At 42.9% G+C, this 18,487-nt stretch overlaps 1 protein-coding gene across 3 annotated transcripts in view; it reads left to right on the plus strand.

Moving 5' to 3' along the window:
* Nucleotides 1-17,697, plus strand: part of ELMO3 (engulfment and cell motility 3) — a 38,711-nt gene extending 21,014 nt beyond the window's left edge. For 2 of the 3 annotated variants that reach the window (XM_020810992.3, XM_072980392.2), the window contains 10 exons: nucleotides 375-506; nucleotides 2,188-2,292; nucleotides 2,837-2,945; nucleotides 3,714-3,850; nucleotides 4,389-4,552; nucleotides 7,175-7,287; nucleotides 8,959-9,063; nucleotides 9,746-9,828; nucleotides 11,211-11,288; nucleotides 14,831-17,697. In XM_020810992.3, coding sequence (XP_020666651.3) covers nucleotides 375-506; nucleotides 2,188-2,292; nucleotides 2,837-2,945; nucleotides 3,714-3,850; nucleotides 4,389-4,552; nucleotides 7,175-7,287; nucleotides 8,959-9,063; nucleotides 9,746-9,828; nucleotides 11,211-11,288; nucleotides 14,831-15,043 — 1,239 coding nt within the window. In that variant the 3' untranslated portion in view covers nucleotides 15,044-17,697. Of the gene's footprint in view, nucleotides 1-374; nucleotides 507-2,187; nucleotides 2,293-2,836; nucleotides 2,946-3,713; nucleotides 3,851-4,388; nucleotides 4,553-7,174; nucleotides 7,288-8,958; nucleotides 9,080-9,745; nucleotides 9,829-11,210; nucleotides 11,289-14,830 lie in introns of all 3 variants that reach the window. The other variant, XM_078380386.1, reaches the window with a different exon arrangement.
* The last annotated feature ends 790 nt before the right edge of the window (nucleotides 17,698-18,487 follow it).

Genomic DNA, 18,487 nt, shown 5'->3' on the forward strand with positions numbered 1-18,487 from the left:
AGACCTGGCAGAAGGGACAGAGATCTCAGATCTCCCCATCAGCAGCTCACTGCTGCCCCCTTCTGGTAGCTGTCTTGTTTTCTGTAGTGGGTGCAAGGAAGGGATTGGCCCCTCTCTCCTCTTTACAGTCCACTTGCAAAAGATTGCTTTTCTGGAATCCACCTCCCAGAATTCCAAAGCCACTGTAATTGGGAGTTGTAGTAAAGTAAAAAAAAAAAAGTCAGGTTTCCCATTTCTGTACTTACTTGTATGCAGTTCTTTCTCACCTAATGCTACCTGGCTGATTGTTTACAAAGCTGATTAGCACACAGAGTGGGTTCCCTCCCTGGCCTCTTCAGTTTACCAGATGCATTCGATTATATTCTGTGCACCAGGAACAGAGGGAGCTGCTCCAGTCACTGCGCCATGCGGCTTTTGTGTCGGAGAATGAATCTTCCACGGGGGCCTCTAATACTGAACGTCGACACTCTCTTTGTGCCAAGGAGTTCCGGAAATTGGGTTTTGTGGTACGTGTTCTATGGATTATTGTCTGCCTTGAGAAAAGAGAACAGCAAGCAGTAAAAGTTTTGCTGAGAAGAGTAGCCACAGCTGGTGTCAGTGCTTGGAACAGTTGGGCAGTTGCAAAGCCCCTTGCATCTCACTCACTTATATTTCAAAAATGTGTCTGGGCTGGGATTCTGAGCAGGTTGGAGAAGGTCCCTAAGACAGAGAAACAAGAAAAGGTAACTGGTAAAAAAAAACTACTCAAGTTATATCATCATCTGAGATGTAGTGGTTGGTATCTGTTGTCAGTTTGCTTCCAACATACAGTGATCCTAACAAGATTTTCAAAATATGTTGGAGATACTCAAGGAGTGGTTTTTACCATTGCCATCACCTCCTTGCAGTGAGTTTCCATGGCCAGGATGTGAACTCTGACTATCTGACTCTTAACTAGACACACCCTACATGTTGCATTAAGGACAAGAAACATTCCCCCTGAAATCAGAGCTCTGATTCATGGGATACTGCTAATTGTCAAAGTGCTGTACATGTGGATATGCATTAAAATTTGCCAATGAACATGGTAATCAAATTAATTGAGTTGGAAAGGGCTTATAAGGCCGTCAAGTCCAACCTCCTGCTCAATGCAGGAATTCAGATCAAAGCAGATCTGACAGATGGCTATCCAATTTTCTCTTGAATGCTTCCAGCATTGGAGTGTTCACCACCTCCTGAGGTAATTGCTTCTATTGTCATACTGCTCTAGCAGTGATGTTTTTCCCGATATTCAGCATAAATTTGGCTTCTTGTATTGAGCCTGTTCTTATGTGTCCTGCACTCTGGTATGAGCAAGAACAGATCCTGTCCCTCCTCTGTATTTCAAGTAATTGAAAAGTGCTATCATATCTCCCCTTTGTCATATTTTCTCAAGGCGAAACATGCCCATTTCTTTCAATCTTTCCTCCTAGGGCTTGGTTTCCAGTCCCCTGATCATCCTTTTTGTCCTCTTTTGAACTTGCTCAAGTTTGTTGGCATCCTTCTTAAAGTGTGGTGTCTCGAACTGGACACAGTTCTCTCAGTGAGGTGTAACCAGCACTGAATAGAGGGGAACTAGTACAGGATTTGGAGACTATTCTCCTATTAATGCATCCTAAAATCGCATTTGCTTTTTTTGCAGCCAATATTTATTTATTTATTTATTTATTTATTTATTTATTTATTTATTTATTTATTTATTTACTTATTGGACTTATATACCGCCCCATAGCGCTACAAGCACTCTCCGGGCGGTTTACAATTTAATTATACAGGCTACACATTGCCCCCCCAGCAAGCTGGGTACTCATTTTACCGACCTCGGAAGGATAGAAGGCTGAGTCAACCTTGAGCCGGCTACCTGGGATTTGAATCCCAGGTCGTGAGCATAGTTTTAGCTGCAGTACAGCATTTTAACCACTAGTGTTGGCTCATATTCAGCTTTTGATCTACAGCAATTCGAAGATTTTTCTCACTGAGAAAAGTATCCCTTATGATTTAATGGCTGTTGTAGATTTTCGGGCTGTTTGGCCGTGTTCTGGATTTATGTAATTTTCATTTATGTAATTTTGTATTTACAAATCCATTTTGTGTTTTTAAAATTGTGTGTGCATGGTTTTCGTTTGTTTGTTTTTTGGTCAAAGACATCCTAAATTCTTTCCTTTTCAGAATAACAGCAACCCGGCAATGGATTTGCACGGCGTCCCACCAGGACTGCTAGCTCTGGACAGCATGGTCTATTTCTCTAGACATTATCCAAGTGCCTACAGCAGGGTAATGCAAGCCTGTTTTCTTTCTGAGGATGTTTCTCTGTTCATCTTTCTTCTTTCTTCTGGGTTTCTGAATAACAAGCAGATGATCAGAATTGACCAATGGCATTAGATATTTGCAACATACCTTGCTTTGAACTTTTCACTAACACCTAGATTTGGCTGCCATTTTAAAGTAGGATTCTGAAGGTGGATCTGCAGTACAGCTGCTACATGTTGATGCCATTTTGACTATAATGGATCCCTCTAAAAGGATTCCTGGTATTTCTTGTTTAGTGAGGTGTGTAGAACTGCCTCAGTGGTTGTGGAAGGGTATTTAGAGTTTTTTTAGCAGAGAATTCTGAGTATTTCATCAGACTACACATTTCGGGAATTATTATTTCATAATTACTGTTTCACCATATATTTTGGGAGGTAAAATGAGAAAATAGTAGATTTTTCTAGACTGTACTGTTTAAAGTATTTGTTTTGCATTATTTCATAGCCGGACTAACTCCTCCGACGCTAATGAGCCTGAAGAGTCACTGACATAATCTCTTTTCTCTCAGTTCATTCTTGAGAACAGTAGCCGAGAAGATAAACATGAATGCCCATTTGCCCGAAGTAGCATCCAGCTTGCCTTCATGCTCTGTGAGATTCTTCACGTTGGGGAGCCTTGTAAGTACTTCCTTTCTCCTTGTGCCCTATCATATTTTAATACTGTAGCCCCACCACCATAATTCACAATCCACTCTGGAGGTTTTCTTTATGAAGCCAGAAAGGGAAGCAGTATACAGAAAACCTTATATGGCTAATACCAGCAGGGTCAGCCCTATTATCAGGCACAGTGAATTGAGCAGGTGCAGGGGACATATAGGGAGTAGCAGCAAGGTTTTGGAAGGGTGAGTTGTGGGGGGGGGGAGAATGCTGCTCCCCTAAGTAAGCCACAGCAGCTGTGAGATGCATGGGAAATGTTTTCCCATCAACAGTGTTAAAATTCCTTTGTCAGTACGGTGAGCTTTTATCTATGAACCAGGAGGGAAGTGTCATTTTGTCCCTTGCTTTAGGTGGCCAAATGTCTTGAGCCAGACCCAAATGGCAGGGGTTAGTGTCATGTGTCTGTTGTGTCTGTTGTAATGGACAGTCCCAGGTCTAAAAACAGGGAGTGAAGTAAATTGAGGTGAATGGTTGCAGGAAGTCCTCAGGGATGAGTTTAAGATCACTGTGAAGAATTGGGCTTTAAAATCTTAATGGCCTGGGAAGATGGAGGGAATGGTTCCTAGCTACTGTCGCTATAATTCCCTTTCCTTTTGGTTACAAGGCTCCACATAGAAGTTCTTGTTTGACTTTCATATTTCGAAATTAAGATGAAAAAAGAAGAGAAATTAAAAAGGAAAGAATAAGGAGAAAATGCTACTCAAGGACCGTGTTGTTCTATTTTTACAGGCTCTGAGACAGCTCAGGCTTTCTACCCAATGTTCTTTGGCCAAGAACACTTCTTTGAAGAACTGTTCTGTGTCTGTGTTCAGCTGTTGAACAAAACCTGGAAGGAGATGCGTGCTACACAGGAAGATTTTGACAAGGTTAGGTATAGCTGTCTATGTCTCTGTGTACAAAATCATTACTTCTACATATGGGACCAGCATGTGTCTAATTTGGCCCTCCAACTTTAAGCCTTCTTACAGGGTAGGAAGCTTTAATGTGGCATTCTAACTCTCCTCCATTTCTCCAAAAATTCGTGCTGTGCATGTTGTTACTGGCATTGGTGCACCAATGGCATGGATTCTGGAGTTCATATGCTGGCCCATAGCTAGAGCTAGGCACAAAGGTTAATAATGTTGGTCCTGGTTCAAGGTCCTCAGTTTGGTGGTCTCCAGCATTCCATGTTTGGGAGTCTGCAGTTCCGTTGTGGCATTTGGGCCTGATAAATCTTACATCAACCCCACTGATGGCTCCTCAACACTGTTGAGTTCATGTCCAGCTCACTGCTGGATTCCAAGGTCATTGCATGCTTATGTAATAAATGCTTGTAACAAATATTTGTAGGCTTTGATGAGTAGGATTGAGGTTGGGGAAAACACCATGCTGGCCACTGATGGGATACCTTTCTGTGCCCTGCAGGTGATGCAAGTGGTTCGGGAGCAGATCACCAGAATCCTTGCCCTGAGGCCCACTTCGCTGGAGCTGTTCAAGAGCCGAGTGAATGCCCTCAATTACAGCGAGATCCTGCGTCTCCGGCAGACGGAGCGAATGCACCAGGAAGAGATCCTTGCTGAACCTGTTCTGTGAGTAAGAAAGGTTTGCTGTTTCATGCCCATATATGAGGCATTTATGGAATGATACATAAAAAGACCTTGATGTTGGGAAAGTGTGAAGGCAAGAGGAGAAGAGGACGAGATGGTTGGATAGTGTCATTGAAGCGACCAACATGAATTTGACCCAGCTCTGGGAGGCAGTGGAAGACAGGAGGGCCTGGCATGCTCTGGTCCAAGGGGTCATGAAGAGTCGGACACGACTTAACGACTAAACAACAACAAATATAAAAATCAGCAGAAGCTCTATTCACACTTTCACTTCAGACACGTGGAAAGGACAGTGGCTGGAACCAGACAAATGCGGCTCTCCTCTCCCTATATTGAGCCTTCTCACACACTCCAGTCATATAAGGATAAGAAGATGGGAGAAAAAAATGAACTGTTATCTCCATCCCTGGGGTTTGGCATGGAATCTTTTTAGAAATGGCTCCGCTATTATAAATATATAGAATTCCTTCTGTAAAATTAAAGTCGAAGCCTATATTATGTTTTAGTAAATAGCAGCAAACCTCTCAGGTTTCAGGGGCATATTGATTTATTTTGAACCTTTTGTGTTTTTTTTACTATTTTTATTTATTCATTTTATCTTATTTTTAATTAAGCCACTTTGAGTTTATTATTTGGCAAAAGCTGGAATGAAACTCTTAAATAGAGAAAAGCTAGAGCCACTTAGATTGTGGGAGGGCAGCGTCCACCAAGGATGAGGGATGGGCATGTGAAGCCACTGGAAATCTGGAGATGGACCAGCCTGATTTAAATAGATGCCAATATTGGATGTAGATTAGGAATGTAATTAATTAAATAAATAATAAATTAATCAATATCCTGCTTTTCTCACGGCAGATTGACCCAAGGTGGCTTACAAAGAATAAAAGAATGCAAACGTTGGAACAATTAAAAATGTAATAAATATATTAATCATTAAAAATTACTAAATAGCAGCAAACCTCTCAGGTTTCAGGGGTAGTTTTTTTTTTAACTTTCAACCAATTTGCAAACAACTTGAAGAGAGAAGAGTTCTCCCATTAAAAGCCCTTCCTTAGCAGCAAATTGCTTATTAAAAGCCTGTCTAAACGATTTTTGTCTTCCATTAGAAATGCAGTGGGATGGTGGTTGGTAGTCTAGTTTTCTGTGGAAGGGACTTCCATAGCCTGGGAGCAGTCACAGAGAAGACTCACATCTGTCCTAGGTCGCCTTGTACGAGTGGTGGGATAAGGAGAAAGGCCTCCTCAAACAATCTTAAAAACCCGGGCGATTCATATAGGGAGGTACAGTCCTTCAGCTAACTGGGACTTTTGGTCTTTGCAGGTCAAAATCTGCAGTATGATTTGTGCCCACAAATGGATTAATAGAGTCTAGCCTCCTGATGCCATTGCTCTCAGCTTCCCAGACACATTCAAACCCTCTTAACTCCTGTGTCCACCCAAGAGAGTCTGTAGTTCCACACTTCTTCTACTAATGACTCTGGTCCTTCCTGGAGGAGAGAATTCAGGTGGTGGTGCTGTGGGGGGGGGGGACTCCTGTTTGACACCCTCGCCTGCGGGGTCCCTCAGGGTTCTGTTTTGTCTCCCATGCATGAAACCTCTGGGAGAGGTGGTCTGGAGTTTGAGGTTCAGTGTCACCAGTATGTGGAGGACATCTATCTCACATTTCCATCTAAATCTGAGGAAGCTGTTTCAGCTCTAGATCAGGGTTTGATATCAGTGACGAACTGGACGAGAGCAAATAAACTGAAACTTAATCCAGACAGGACAGAGTCAAAAGGCAGATCAAGGAAGAGGGATGTGGCCTGTGCTGGATGGGGGTTGCACTTGCTCTGGAAACACAGGTTTGCGTCTTGGGGCTACTCCTGGATTCACCTCTGTCCAGGATTTGGTGGTGGCCAGCAGTTTTACAATTGTACAGTTAAAAATAATGTGCCAGATGCCTCTGTTCTTGAAGAGCTCTGGTCTGGCCATGGTGACACGTGCCTTAGTTGCGTTCCAGCTGCATTTACTGGATGTGCTCTATGTGGGGCTGGCTCTGGAAGGTGTACAGAAACTTCAGCAGGTCCAAAACATGGTAGCCAGAATGCTAACTGAGGCTAGTCATATAACCCCTGTTACAGCAACTCCACTGATTGCTGGCCCATTTCTGGGTACAATTCAGATTGCTAGTTCTAACCTATAAATCCCTGAATGGCTTGGGTCCAAGCTATCAAAGGGACTGTGTCTCCCTTTATGAGCCTGCCCTAGTGTTAAGATCATCAGGAGACTTTGGAACTCCCTCCCACTGGAGACCAAACTGGCCCCCTCTTTGCTGTCCTTCCACAAGCAGGCCTTTCTCTTCAGACAGCCTTTCTCTCAATGAATGGGCTGCCTGAGTGGGTTTTTTAAATTGATGGTTGTGCTTTACTGCTTCAAATGGGTTTTGGTATTGTTTTTGTTTACCATTTTTATTGTGGTATTGGATCATTTTGAATATTTGTATATTTGCTGTTTTTAGCTTTTAGTATTGTATTTTAGTTATGTAAGCTATGCTGGGTCTTTTTAAAGGAGAAAGGTGGGGTTAAACAAACAGACATTATGTATTCCATCCGTCCTTTTGTCCCAGGGAACTGAGAGAGCGGCTGAAACCAGAACTTCTCAAGCTGATCCAGCAGCAGAGATTGTTACACCTTTGCGAAGGAACGCTATTCCGCAAAATTAGCAGCCGGCGCCGGCAGGGTAGGTTGCTTCGGCTACAGGTAGCAGAGCCCACTGGAGTGTATCAGATTCCAAAGACCGTAGAAGAGAGAAGGGGTTCAAAAACCTCATTTTCAGGAAGGCCAAAGGAACAGCCAGTGTTGAGAAATTAGGAGATCTCTCAGAGATTGGCAGTATTTTGTAGCTCCAATGGTTCAACAAAAATAATTGCAGAATTTTCTCTTACAGTCAACCCTCGACTTACGAATGGCCCTACATACGGACTTTTCGATTTACAAACAGCTTCGTTGGCAAAAATTGGCATCGACTTGCGAACAGAGCTTGACCTACGAATGAGGTCGAGGCTCTGTTCGCAAGTCAATGCCATTTTTTTTGCCAACGGAGCCATTCATAAATGGCTCCCTGCAGAAAGGCAGGGAGAAAGGGCTGGAAATTTGAATTTCCCGCCCTTTCCCCCTGCCTTTTTGCCTTCGGAGCTCTCAAAGGGCTTCCTCCGATGTCGAGGGGAAAGCCCTTTGAGAGCTCTGAAGGTGCAGATCGCAGCGGCGGGGACCCCCAGGGAGGTCTCTCATGGTGGCGGACAAGCCCTGGGAGACCTCCCTGGGGGTCCCACCACCGCAATCGGGCTTCGGAGCTGTCAAAGGGCTTTCCCCTGACATCGAAGTCCTTTTGAGACCTCCGAAGCCAAAGAGGCAGGGAGAAAGGGCTGGAAATTTGAATATCCTGCCGTTTCTCCCTGCCTTTTTGGGTTCGGAGCGCTCAAAGGGCTTTCTGTCCGATATCAGAGGAAGCCCTTTGGGAACTCCGAAGGTGCCCATCACAGTGACAGGGACCCCCAGGGAGGTCTCCCATGATGGTGGGCAAGCCCTGGGAGACCTCCCTGGGGGTCCCCACCGCCACGATCGGCACCTTCGAAGGTCTCAAAGGGCTTTCCCCCCAATATCGAAGCCCTTTGAGACCTCTGAAGCCAAAAAGGCAGGGAGAAGGGGCTGGAAATTCGAATTTCCAGCCCTTTCCCCCTGCTTTTTTGCCTTTTGAAATGCTAGAACGGATTAATTCCGTTCCCATGCATTTCAATGGGAAATGATACTTCAACTTACAAACTTCTCGACATACGAACGTCGTTCCAAAATGGATTAAGTTCGTAAGTCGAGATACCACTGTACTCTCATCCTACATTACGGTGTGAAAAAGACAAAAACTTAGGGTAATCTGGATTGTTGTTTACAAGTTTCAGCTCTGTTTCTTTTTGTTTCTCTAAATAAATACCTGAGCTTGAATTTAATTTTTTTTTAGTATCTTTCTTTTGCTCTGTGCATTGGGTGCTGTATCTCTTGCTGTAGCCTATTGAGCACAGCCCCCTTCCAGAACTTCTGTCTGGAGGCTTTCTAACCAAGCTTCGGGGGGGGGGGAACAAGAGCAGACCTCCTTCCTGCCGATTTACATGACCTTCTCTTGGGTCCTGTGGTTGAGGCAACAGAGCCTGGGAAAAGGTGTGAGGACTAGGGGCATCCCTGGATTCTGACATTTTGTGTTGTGAATTTTAGATTCCTAGGGAAATGAGTTTCTCATAGCAGGGCAAGTGGGAGGAACAGAACTCAACCTATTGTTGGGGGAACTCTCCTGCTCCTGATCTCCATGCCGTTACTTTTGTCTCTTCAGCCCCCCGACTGCCGTCTTTTTCTTTTTCAGATAAGCTCTGGTACTGCCGCCTCTCACCCAACCACAAATTTCTACATTATGGAGATGTTGAAGAAGGTGTAGAAAACCCACCCATTGAGAGCCTGCAAGAGAAAAGTACAACATGTCTCATGTATTTTCTTTATTTACAATAGATGTACTTTTTCTTTCTTTTCTTTTTCTTTTTGTGACATGCTCAGTGGCCCTGCTGCTGGTAGGGTTCTGGAACCTGTAGTCCAAAAAAGATAAATGTTCCAGTTCTGATTTAAGAGATTAGTATTCCACTCCTAGTGTCGTGAAGGGGTGGCTTTTTATGTGGAAGGACTTTGAGCTCTGCTCAAAACAAATCCTTACGTTTTAAATGCTTTAAATATAACAGTCTTTGGGGCAATGGTGGAGGTTTCCTCCAGATGTTGATTGGTGGACTTTGGGATTATAGGAGAAATGAAGTTGATGCTGCCAGTTTGAAGCTCTCCCATTGCTGCTGTAAAGAGCATCGTTTCCGCTTGTAGAAATCATTCAGGTTGATTTCGTATTCCTGTTATACACTCTTCTCCCCCAAATCCCTGTATTCAAAGATTGTATGTTTAATACACTTGTAGAATTGGAAGGGCTCCTGAAATTCATCTGGTCCAACCCCCTGCTAGTGCAGAAACCCATAGCAAAAGTATCCCTGGCAAATGGCTGCCTGGCCTCAGGTTAAGCACCTGCAATAGAGAAGAGTCCACCCTCTTCCTGGAAGACAGAATATTCCTTGTAGCCCAGAGAAACTTTAATCTGTGCACATCTTTGTCCACAGTTCCAGTGGCAGACATGAAAGCCTTGCTTCTTGGCCGGGAATGTCCACATATAAAGGAGAAGAGCTCCGGCAAGCAGAACAAGGTCGGGCTGAATTTTGTTCAATGAAAGGATGAAAAGTGGGAGATTCAGCTTTCACAGGCTTTTTAAACATCTGGATAAGCTGAAAAACCTGGTTAGGAAAAAGCATAAGAACAAGGGCAAGGCTGAAAATAAGAAACCACACACCGTGTTCCCCCCAAAATAAGACAGTATCTTATATTAATTTTTGCTCCAAAAACACTTTAGGGCTTATTTTCAGCGGATGTTTTATTTTACAGTCATGTCATCTTCTGGTTGCTGCAAAGTGGTGGAGGGCGGGGTTTCACTCAACTGGGGCTTATTTTTGGGGTAGGGTTTATATTACGAGCATCCTGAAAAATCATACTAGGACTTATTTTCAGGTTAGGTCTTATTTTCGGGAAAACAGGGTATTTCAAAAGAGGAGTCTAAGAAAATCAATAAGAGATTATATAAGTGCCATAGGCTTCCTCCAGTTTGTGAAGATTTGAATGCACAATAAGCCATTCAGGACTCTTTCACAGAAATATTTTTTTGTAGATGCATTAAACATTATTTCATATATCTCATTTCTTTTGCATCGTTTTTTTTTTAATCATCCTGACAAGCACAGGCAGTTTAAAGACTGGGAAGGTGCAGGTTTTGTTAGATTTAAGGATCTGTATTATAGTCATAAGCCAATTATTGGACATTAAATTAAGGAGGTGTTTTTTCAAAATAAAGTATCATAGATTTATGTACATCAAGTACTGCACGTTATAAACAGCCCCGAAGTAATGGAATAAAGCACAAGAACCTTGACTGTCTTTGAGGAACTAATATCTTATAAAAATGAATCAAAAATATTATTTAATCTATTTATAAAATATTGAATGGCAAAGCATCAGGACATTTTGTAGATTTAAGACTGGTATAAAAAAAGATATCAACAGAAATATTACAGGTGAAGAAAGGGGAGCAATACAGCAGTGGTTCTTAACCTTGGGTTACTCAGGTGTTTTTGGACTGCAACTCCCAGAAGCCTTCACCACAAGCTGTGCTGGCTGGGGTTTCTGAGAGTTGCAGTTTAAAAACACCTGAGTAACCCAAGGTTAAGAACCACTGCAATACAGTACAGAAAAGCCCAGCATTGAGATATATTTCAGCTAATCTTTGGGAAAACACCATTAAACTTCTGCATAGGTGGTAACACATACAAAATTAGTTTGCATTTTAAAAAACCCTAATATGGAATTTTGGAAAGGATGTGGGGAAAGAGGCACATGTATGTATGCCTAGCGGTTCTTCCTATTGCTAGCAAATTTTGGGGTCAGGCAGGAAATATATCAAGTAGTAAAACTGAGTGTAATCTTGAAACCAGAATATTATGTGTAATTATTAATTAAATCCCTTCGTATCTCCCACAGGATCTCCTGGACCTTGCCTTTTCCATAAGCTACGATGTTGGGGAACATTTGAATTTTATTGCTCCCACACGGTACGAGGTGAGTTGCTGCCAAAGACTTCCTGTACCGTAAGGCAGGGGTTCCCAACCCCCGGTCCGCAGACCAGTCCCCCACCTTCTGTGCACGGACCTGCCCCCTCCAACTGGTCTGCGGAAAAAGTTGGGGACCACTGCCTTAAGGGCATTTTTTAAAGTGACTGCTCAATAGAGCTGGACTTGGGACTAATAGAAAAGACTACTAAATTTAGGGTGAGTGTTGGTGGCCAGCCTAAAACGTGTTGTTGCAAAGACCATGCCTGTGGCCTGTATTTTTGTCTGGGTCCTCTTGCTGCATCTGTGAAGTACTGCTCAACATCAGGGACAAAGAGGAGCTCCTCTGCCTTTACTCTCCAGCAGAAATGGGATTGGAATCCTTGCTCAGCCTGGCTCCTGTCACATATGTTGCATTACAGCTGCTCTCATCCCCAAACAGGATACCGGTTGACCTGGGGATCAATGGTAGTTGGCATCCACTGCATCCCAAGGGCATCAGGGTGAGGAGGTTTATATCAAGAGAGGGCTTTTCCAAACCTCATCCCATAGTGTAGAGACAAGCCGGTCAGGCTGTGCTTCTCCACTCTAGACCAGGGAAGGAAAGTGTTATTTGTTCAGAGTGTCTATTGGCACCCAGCAAGTGCATGGCCAAAATAAATCTGATTTTCCCATCCATTTTTACAGTTGATCAAAGAGAGTAGCATCTTCCTTCCTTCTTTGTAGCCTCTAGCATTGTGAGGAAATTTTGGAGTTGTCTTGCCTTCTAGAATCTGGATGGTTTCTCTCTGAACAAGAAGGCTGACCGAGAGTATAATAATCCTGTTATAGTCAGACTGGTATTCCAGGAGCTGCTGAAGACTGGTGGGATATATCTGCACCTGTCCAATTCTTGTTTTGCTGACCTGTGGTGTTGCAGCAGCATCCTAGTATCTTGGATAAAGTCCACTTTAATAATTTTGCCTGTTAAAAGCTTGCAATGGACTAAGCTTGAATGTACCTTTTAAGGTCCCACATTTCCTGGCTGAACTTCAGTCATCTGTTCTGAAATTCACCTGTGATCCCGGTCAGCCCCTTTTCCTCCTTGTACAACATCGTGGTGCGGAGATGACTCTGACGCTTCAGTTTTTTCCAATAAAACATCTTTATTTAGTAACAAACTTTTATGGTCTTTATCAACAACATCAGCCTCTTGCTTTGCAGAGACGGCACCAGACTTCTCATCTTCAGTCAGTAACAGATTCTCTTCAAAGTGAGAAGTGAAGAATTCCAAACATGATTGTACCATCTAGATTCACAGCCCAGATCATCTGGTGCTATTACTTTTGGCCTCACTGACAGGGGTGAAATATCCAGCCCACCTGTGGCTCCCAAACTCTTCTGCCCGACGTAGGTCTTGGGTTGGGGCGAAATGGACTGACCCCACAGGGTTTTCCCAGCTCTCCCCATACCTCAGTTGCATTCCTTCCATTGAGTCTCTTGCTGTATCCAAGCTTTATATTTCTTCCCTCTCTCTCATTTGTCTCACCCCAATAGGGTGGGTGGTTTCTATATATCTGCCTCTTCCACTCTTTCTCGGCGTAGTCTCTCAGTATCTTAAATTCCACCCATTCTCCTGTCCAGGGGTCTTCCTCTATCAAATCCATAGATCCCCCTTTTCCTCCACCTTCTCCATCCAACATGATTCTTCCTCCCCTAAATCTACCACCTGCCCTTCCGCCTCCTTTCCTGTTTCCTCTTGCTCCTCTTTTCCCTCCAAAATAGTGCCCCCTCTCGCTTCTGTCTCTAAATTCAGTTCCTTGTAAATCTTTCATTAGGTCGGTCAGTTGTCCCTCGTTGTTTCCTCTTAAAGAGATGGACGGTACACCCTTCTGACCATCTCTGAGGGTGTTCCCAATCTCACATCATCCCAGTCTCTTTTATAGACCAGAACCCCTTGTGAGTTTCACCAGTCCCCTCCAAGCAAAATTAGAAGAGACCCAGATTACTTTTGGTTTTAAATAACACTTCCAGCTTTAAAAGGATACACACAAGGTTTCTGCTAAAACAATAGTGGGTGAGCTCCATGCCTTGTTTTTGAAATGGTCTCACCCTTTGGATGTAGGATTATGCTGTGTTTGGTGGATGTACTGTACGGTGCCATCTTCCCTACACTTATGTTGAACTTTCTGGTTAAAAATAACAACATCGTTTTGAAAAACACACACACCACACATTTAGTATGAAGTGTTTATCAAAAAAATAATAGGTTGTAGGAGGAAGTGGTGAGTGAGGGAAAGGTTTAACATGGAGTCTCAATTTGCTGTAAATTATCTCTCCTTTTGCAGATATTGAGGCAAAAAATGGCTTTGCAGATAAAGTGTGCTTCTCAGTTTGCAGTTCTAACCAGGGCTTGGAACCGTAATTTCGATTGATAGCTCCTAGATTCTGAGAGCTGTCATTCAAAATGTTAACTCTTCCAAGCTCTGTTTCAAGCTTCTTTTCTATAGATGCACTTTTAATGGAAATACAGTGGTGCCTCACACAACGATGTTAATTGGTTCCAAAAAAATCAACGTTGTGTGAAACATCGTTCTGTGAAACACCATTTCCCATAGGAATGCATTGAAAACCGGTTAATCCGTTCCAATTGGAACGGATTGCCGTCCTTGAGCGAAAATCCCCATAGGAAACATCGTTGAGTGAAACAATGTTTCCTCCATTCAAATGTATTGAAGCCGACTCAATGCATTTGAATGGCATTCCGATGTCTCGTTTCCCTCATTTAAAGTGCCTTAAACTGTTTGAAACCTGTTTTAAATGCTTGGAATCGATAGTCCAGCTTGTGAAATGTATGCAAACTTAATTTGGTGTTCTGAGTCGTCGTTAATTTTTGGTGATTTTTTGTTTTCTCCATTGAAAGCCATTAGACAGACCATTCAATGGCTTTCAATGGAGAAAACAAAAAATCACCGAAAAGGCGCATCAAAAAGGGCTCTTTGATCTCTGTTTCCCTGCTTTTGAAGCTCTTTCCGATGTGCCTTTTCGCTCCTGTAAAAGTGCCTTAAACTGTTTGAAAAGTGTTTTAAATGCTTGCTATTGTTAGCCCACCTCCTGAACCCTATGCAAACTTAATTTGGTGTTGTTCTGAGCCTTCGTTAATTTTTGGTGATTTTTTGTTTTCTCTCTCATTGAAATGTACTGGACGGACAGTTCAATAGAGTTCAATGAGGGAAAAACAAAAAATCACCAAAAATTAACAACGACTCAGAACAACACCAAATTAAGTTTGCATAGGTTTCAGGAGGTGGGCTAACGATTGCAAGCATTTAAAACAGGTTTCAAACAGTTTAAGGCACTTTTAAATGAGGGAAAAGAGACATCGTTGTGTGAAAATCCCCCATAGGAAACATCGTTGTGTGAGGCGGCAAATTTATCAGAAAAAGCCATCGTTGTGTGAATTCATCGTTGTGTGAGGCACCTGTTGTGCGAGGCACCACTGTACTCTTTTTACTGCATAGGGTGGAGCTTGGGAATTTATTAACAGCAATAACAATATTTCCTTTTCTTCAGTTCTGCTTGTGGACTGATGGCTTGAACGTGCTGCTAGGCCGAGAAATGGTGAGCGAACGGACACAAAGTGACCTGGATATCTTGCTGTCTATGGAGCTGAAGCTGCGCCTGTTAGATCTCGAGAATATCCCCATACCAGATGTCCCACCTGTTGTTCCAAAGCCCCCCTCCAACCTGAATTTCTGCTATGATTTCACCCATATTGAACAATAAGGGCTGCTTTTGTCTGGCATGTCCCATCTTTTTGTCGGGATCTGCTTCATGGCATGCATTGCTTCTCAGAGGGTCTGACTCCGTCTGCGTGGTCCTTCAAATCAGAACAATGTGCTGTGGTCTTCCTGTTCCCTTCTTGCCTACCATGTTCCTTCTACACTTTTGAGGTTTCCTTCGACCAGTGTTTAGCATTATACCAAAATTGGGTGAAAGATGGTTAACACTAACCTGCAAGCACATCTCGAATAATAGTTTGGAGAGTCATGTGGCCCATGGGCCTAATTCAAACATCGTAGCAAACAAAATTGCAGGGAACTACAAAGTGGAGCGAGGGAGGCATGTGTTTGCTCATGGCATGTTGTCTGTTCTCTGAACTGAACCTCTCCATGTCTACGTGGAATCCTAATCATATGACCAGAAGGTCCCATTTATTTCAGTGGATACGAGTGCATAAATGTGTATAGACTTAAAGCGGTCTCTTCCAGCTACTTTTTTTGAAAGAGGAATCTGCAGCCATTTTCTCTGTGTTGTTTTTTCTGGCACCAGGGAAGACACAATAATGATGTAAACAAAGTACTGTACTGTGGAAATGGAACAAGGCTGAGTCCTGTCACCCGTGACTTGCTCTTAGTTGTAGCAAGCATCTGTGGCAAATGCAAAGAAGTTACATTTCAAAGAAAGGGGAAAAAGTGAGAAGAAATACGGATCTTGGATTCTGTTTTAGAGTTCATACTCCAGGATCTGATAAGCATTCACACAGTTGTTTCCGTTCCCTAAGGCAAGCTGCCACAGTTTCTAATGGTCTGTATTTCATTGTTAGTTTTGCAGTGAGGCTATCTAGACTCAATCATGCTATCTCCCTGCTGATCCATCTACCCAGTGAGTCCAGAGGTTTGCTTAGCCTGAAATGCTGTTGATACTTACCTTTGGATCTGCTTTGCAGCACAGAAATTAGCACTTTGAACAACTATTTTCCTCATTCTGTGAAAAGAAGGGGTTGTATCTGCTTCTGATTTGCCTTAGCCACAACAGAGCAAGTGGGGCGAAACATTTATTAAAACTTGTAGCACAACCACAATCCAGGTACTTTTTCTGCTATTGCTTCAAGTGAGGAGATGGTACAGAGAGAGGTTCTTAACAATCCTCCTTCCGTGAATACTTTTATTGGTAGGCTTCTAAATCTCTTTCCCTTTGAGCTTACCCAGGAGGAAAAAAAGCCCACTTATAGGTTTTCATGTAGACTGTTTCATGGTACGTCACTTGGCACTTAATAGTCAGGGCTGTGTATGTTTGTGTTTGAATTGTTGCCTTAATTTTTCACTGGGAAAAGTTGGGATTTTGTGGCTTTCCAAATTATTTCTTATTGTTGCTATGTTACTGGAACGTAGGCTTTTTTATTTTGCTTTTGCACATTATAAGGGAATAGTAACTACAAAGGTACTGAAGCCTCACCACTTGACCTCTTGTTTGATCTCCAGCTGGATGGGATTTTACCTTAAGGAAAACTTGGCCCTCGAGGGAGCCAGAAACCATGCTATGAATACCTGGAAGTTGAGTCATGAGAACTGGACTTCTTCCTTATTATGTTGAAATGTTTCACTATCATCCAAGGAGCTTCTTCAGTCAACCTGATTTGAACCTGATCAACTCAAATTCCAGATAACCTCACCTGGATGACTAAGAATCTTCACAAATACATGCTATGAACACGTGTTAGTGAAGAATATATAGCATGGTGTCTGGCTCCTTCTAGAGCCAGTTCTGGTACTAAATGTGAAAATAGTTTTTTTTTTCTGGATTTTTCCTTTTACCACACTGTCTCATCTTTCACTACTATTCATGGTTTTCAGTAGAGGAGCTTGGAACCAATCCCCAGTGGATATGGCGGCCCTACTGTAACCCTGTAATGTTGTTTGAGGGTGTAAGATCTGAGATGATAGGAAATGGGATGAGGTAACTCCCAGCCCCCCTCCTGTTGCCTGAAGGGCACTTGGAGTCAACACACATTGTGGTGTGTTGCGATAGCAATAATGTTCAACATTCTTTGCAGCCAGAAAGAAAGAAAATTCTGCATTCCAGAGGGAAAGATTCCAAAGGACACTGAGCGGGACCAAAGGTTTTCTTAGTGCCCCCAAACTATCCCAGATTTTGTCGTTTCATGATGTACAAATGAGCCAAGCTGTATCTGCTCCATTCACTTCAATAGGCCTGCAAAGAAACTTCTGTGGCCCTTTAAGGCCAGGCCGAAAAGAACTTAAGTGATGGCAATTGTTTTCTGTGTTTTTCTTGGTTAGCCATTTTGAAGGTAAATGTGATTTATTTGCTTGTTTCATGTGAAATATATGTATACATCACAAATGCACACACACATTCTCATAGCACTGTATGTCTCCTTAGAAACACTGAGTCTACTTCACTGGAACAATCGTTTTCCTCTCTCACATAAACCTCTTTTTGTCACAGATTGTTTACTCACACTGCACTGTAATTGTTATCTAACTAACACATTTTTTTAAACACCCTCTTTGCTTCTTTTGTACCTTCTGTAAGAGAAATTCCTTTCTGCTCAGGTGCTTCTACTGTAACAAAACACTGTGTTACTGACTTTGGCGAAGAGGCCTTAATAATGAAAAATAAATAAAAAGGGAATAATACTTACTGAGTCTTTGGTCTTGCTATGAAGTGGTTGAGCTTCTGGGGACAGCTGTGCATATCACAGCAGTGCATTTTATCTGTTTGCTATTAACAGTGTTGTTTCTCTTGATATATGTGGTATTTTAGAGGAGTCCCCTAGTGAGTTTCACAACATTGTGTGCTCCCCTGCCCCCCAACTCTTGTTGGACTGTAACTTATATAAGCTGCAGATAAGTGCAGCCTGAGTAGAAATTGCCGTAGAAGATCTGGAAGGCTTCGAGATCATGTCTTGCAGCCTTCCAATTAGTTTTTTGGGGGCGGGGGGGAAATGTAAATAGTGATCTCAAACCATACTTGCAGCTGCATTTTGAAATGAGAATGTGAAAAGTAGCTTATCAGCGTTTCGCTTACCGATTATCGCATAACGATGTTTAAAAAACAGCTGATCGGCGGTTCCAAAATGGCCGCCCCCCAAAAAAAGGCCGCCCCCAGCGTTTTCGCGTGCTTTCCTTGCTTACCGGGCAGCGAAAATGGTGGCCGCATGGAGGATTTTTGCTTAAAGGTACGGTTTTTGCCCATAGGAATGCATTGAAGGGGTTTCAATGCGTTCCTATGGGCTTTTTTGCCCCGCATAGTGACGAATCCGTATAGCAACGATTTTTTGGAACATTATCGTCGCTATGCGGGGCACCACTGTATATGCACACTGGGAGAGGAGGAGACTAACAGTCTATTTTTTAAAGATCTAGAATGTTCTGAATTTCTGTGCATGTGCGCTACAGAACCCGTATGTGTGACTTCATGGAGGAC

The sequence above is a fragment of the Pogona vitticeps genome, chromosome 10, assembly GCF_051106095.1.
Source record: "Pogona vitticeps strain Pit_001003342236 chromosome 10, PviZW2.1, whole genome shotgun sequence".
In the NCBI taxonomy this organism is placed as follows: Eukaryota; Metazoa; Chordata; class Lepidosauria; order Squamata; family Agamidae; genus Pogona; species Pogona vitticeps.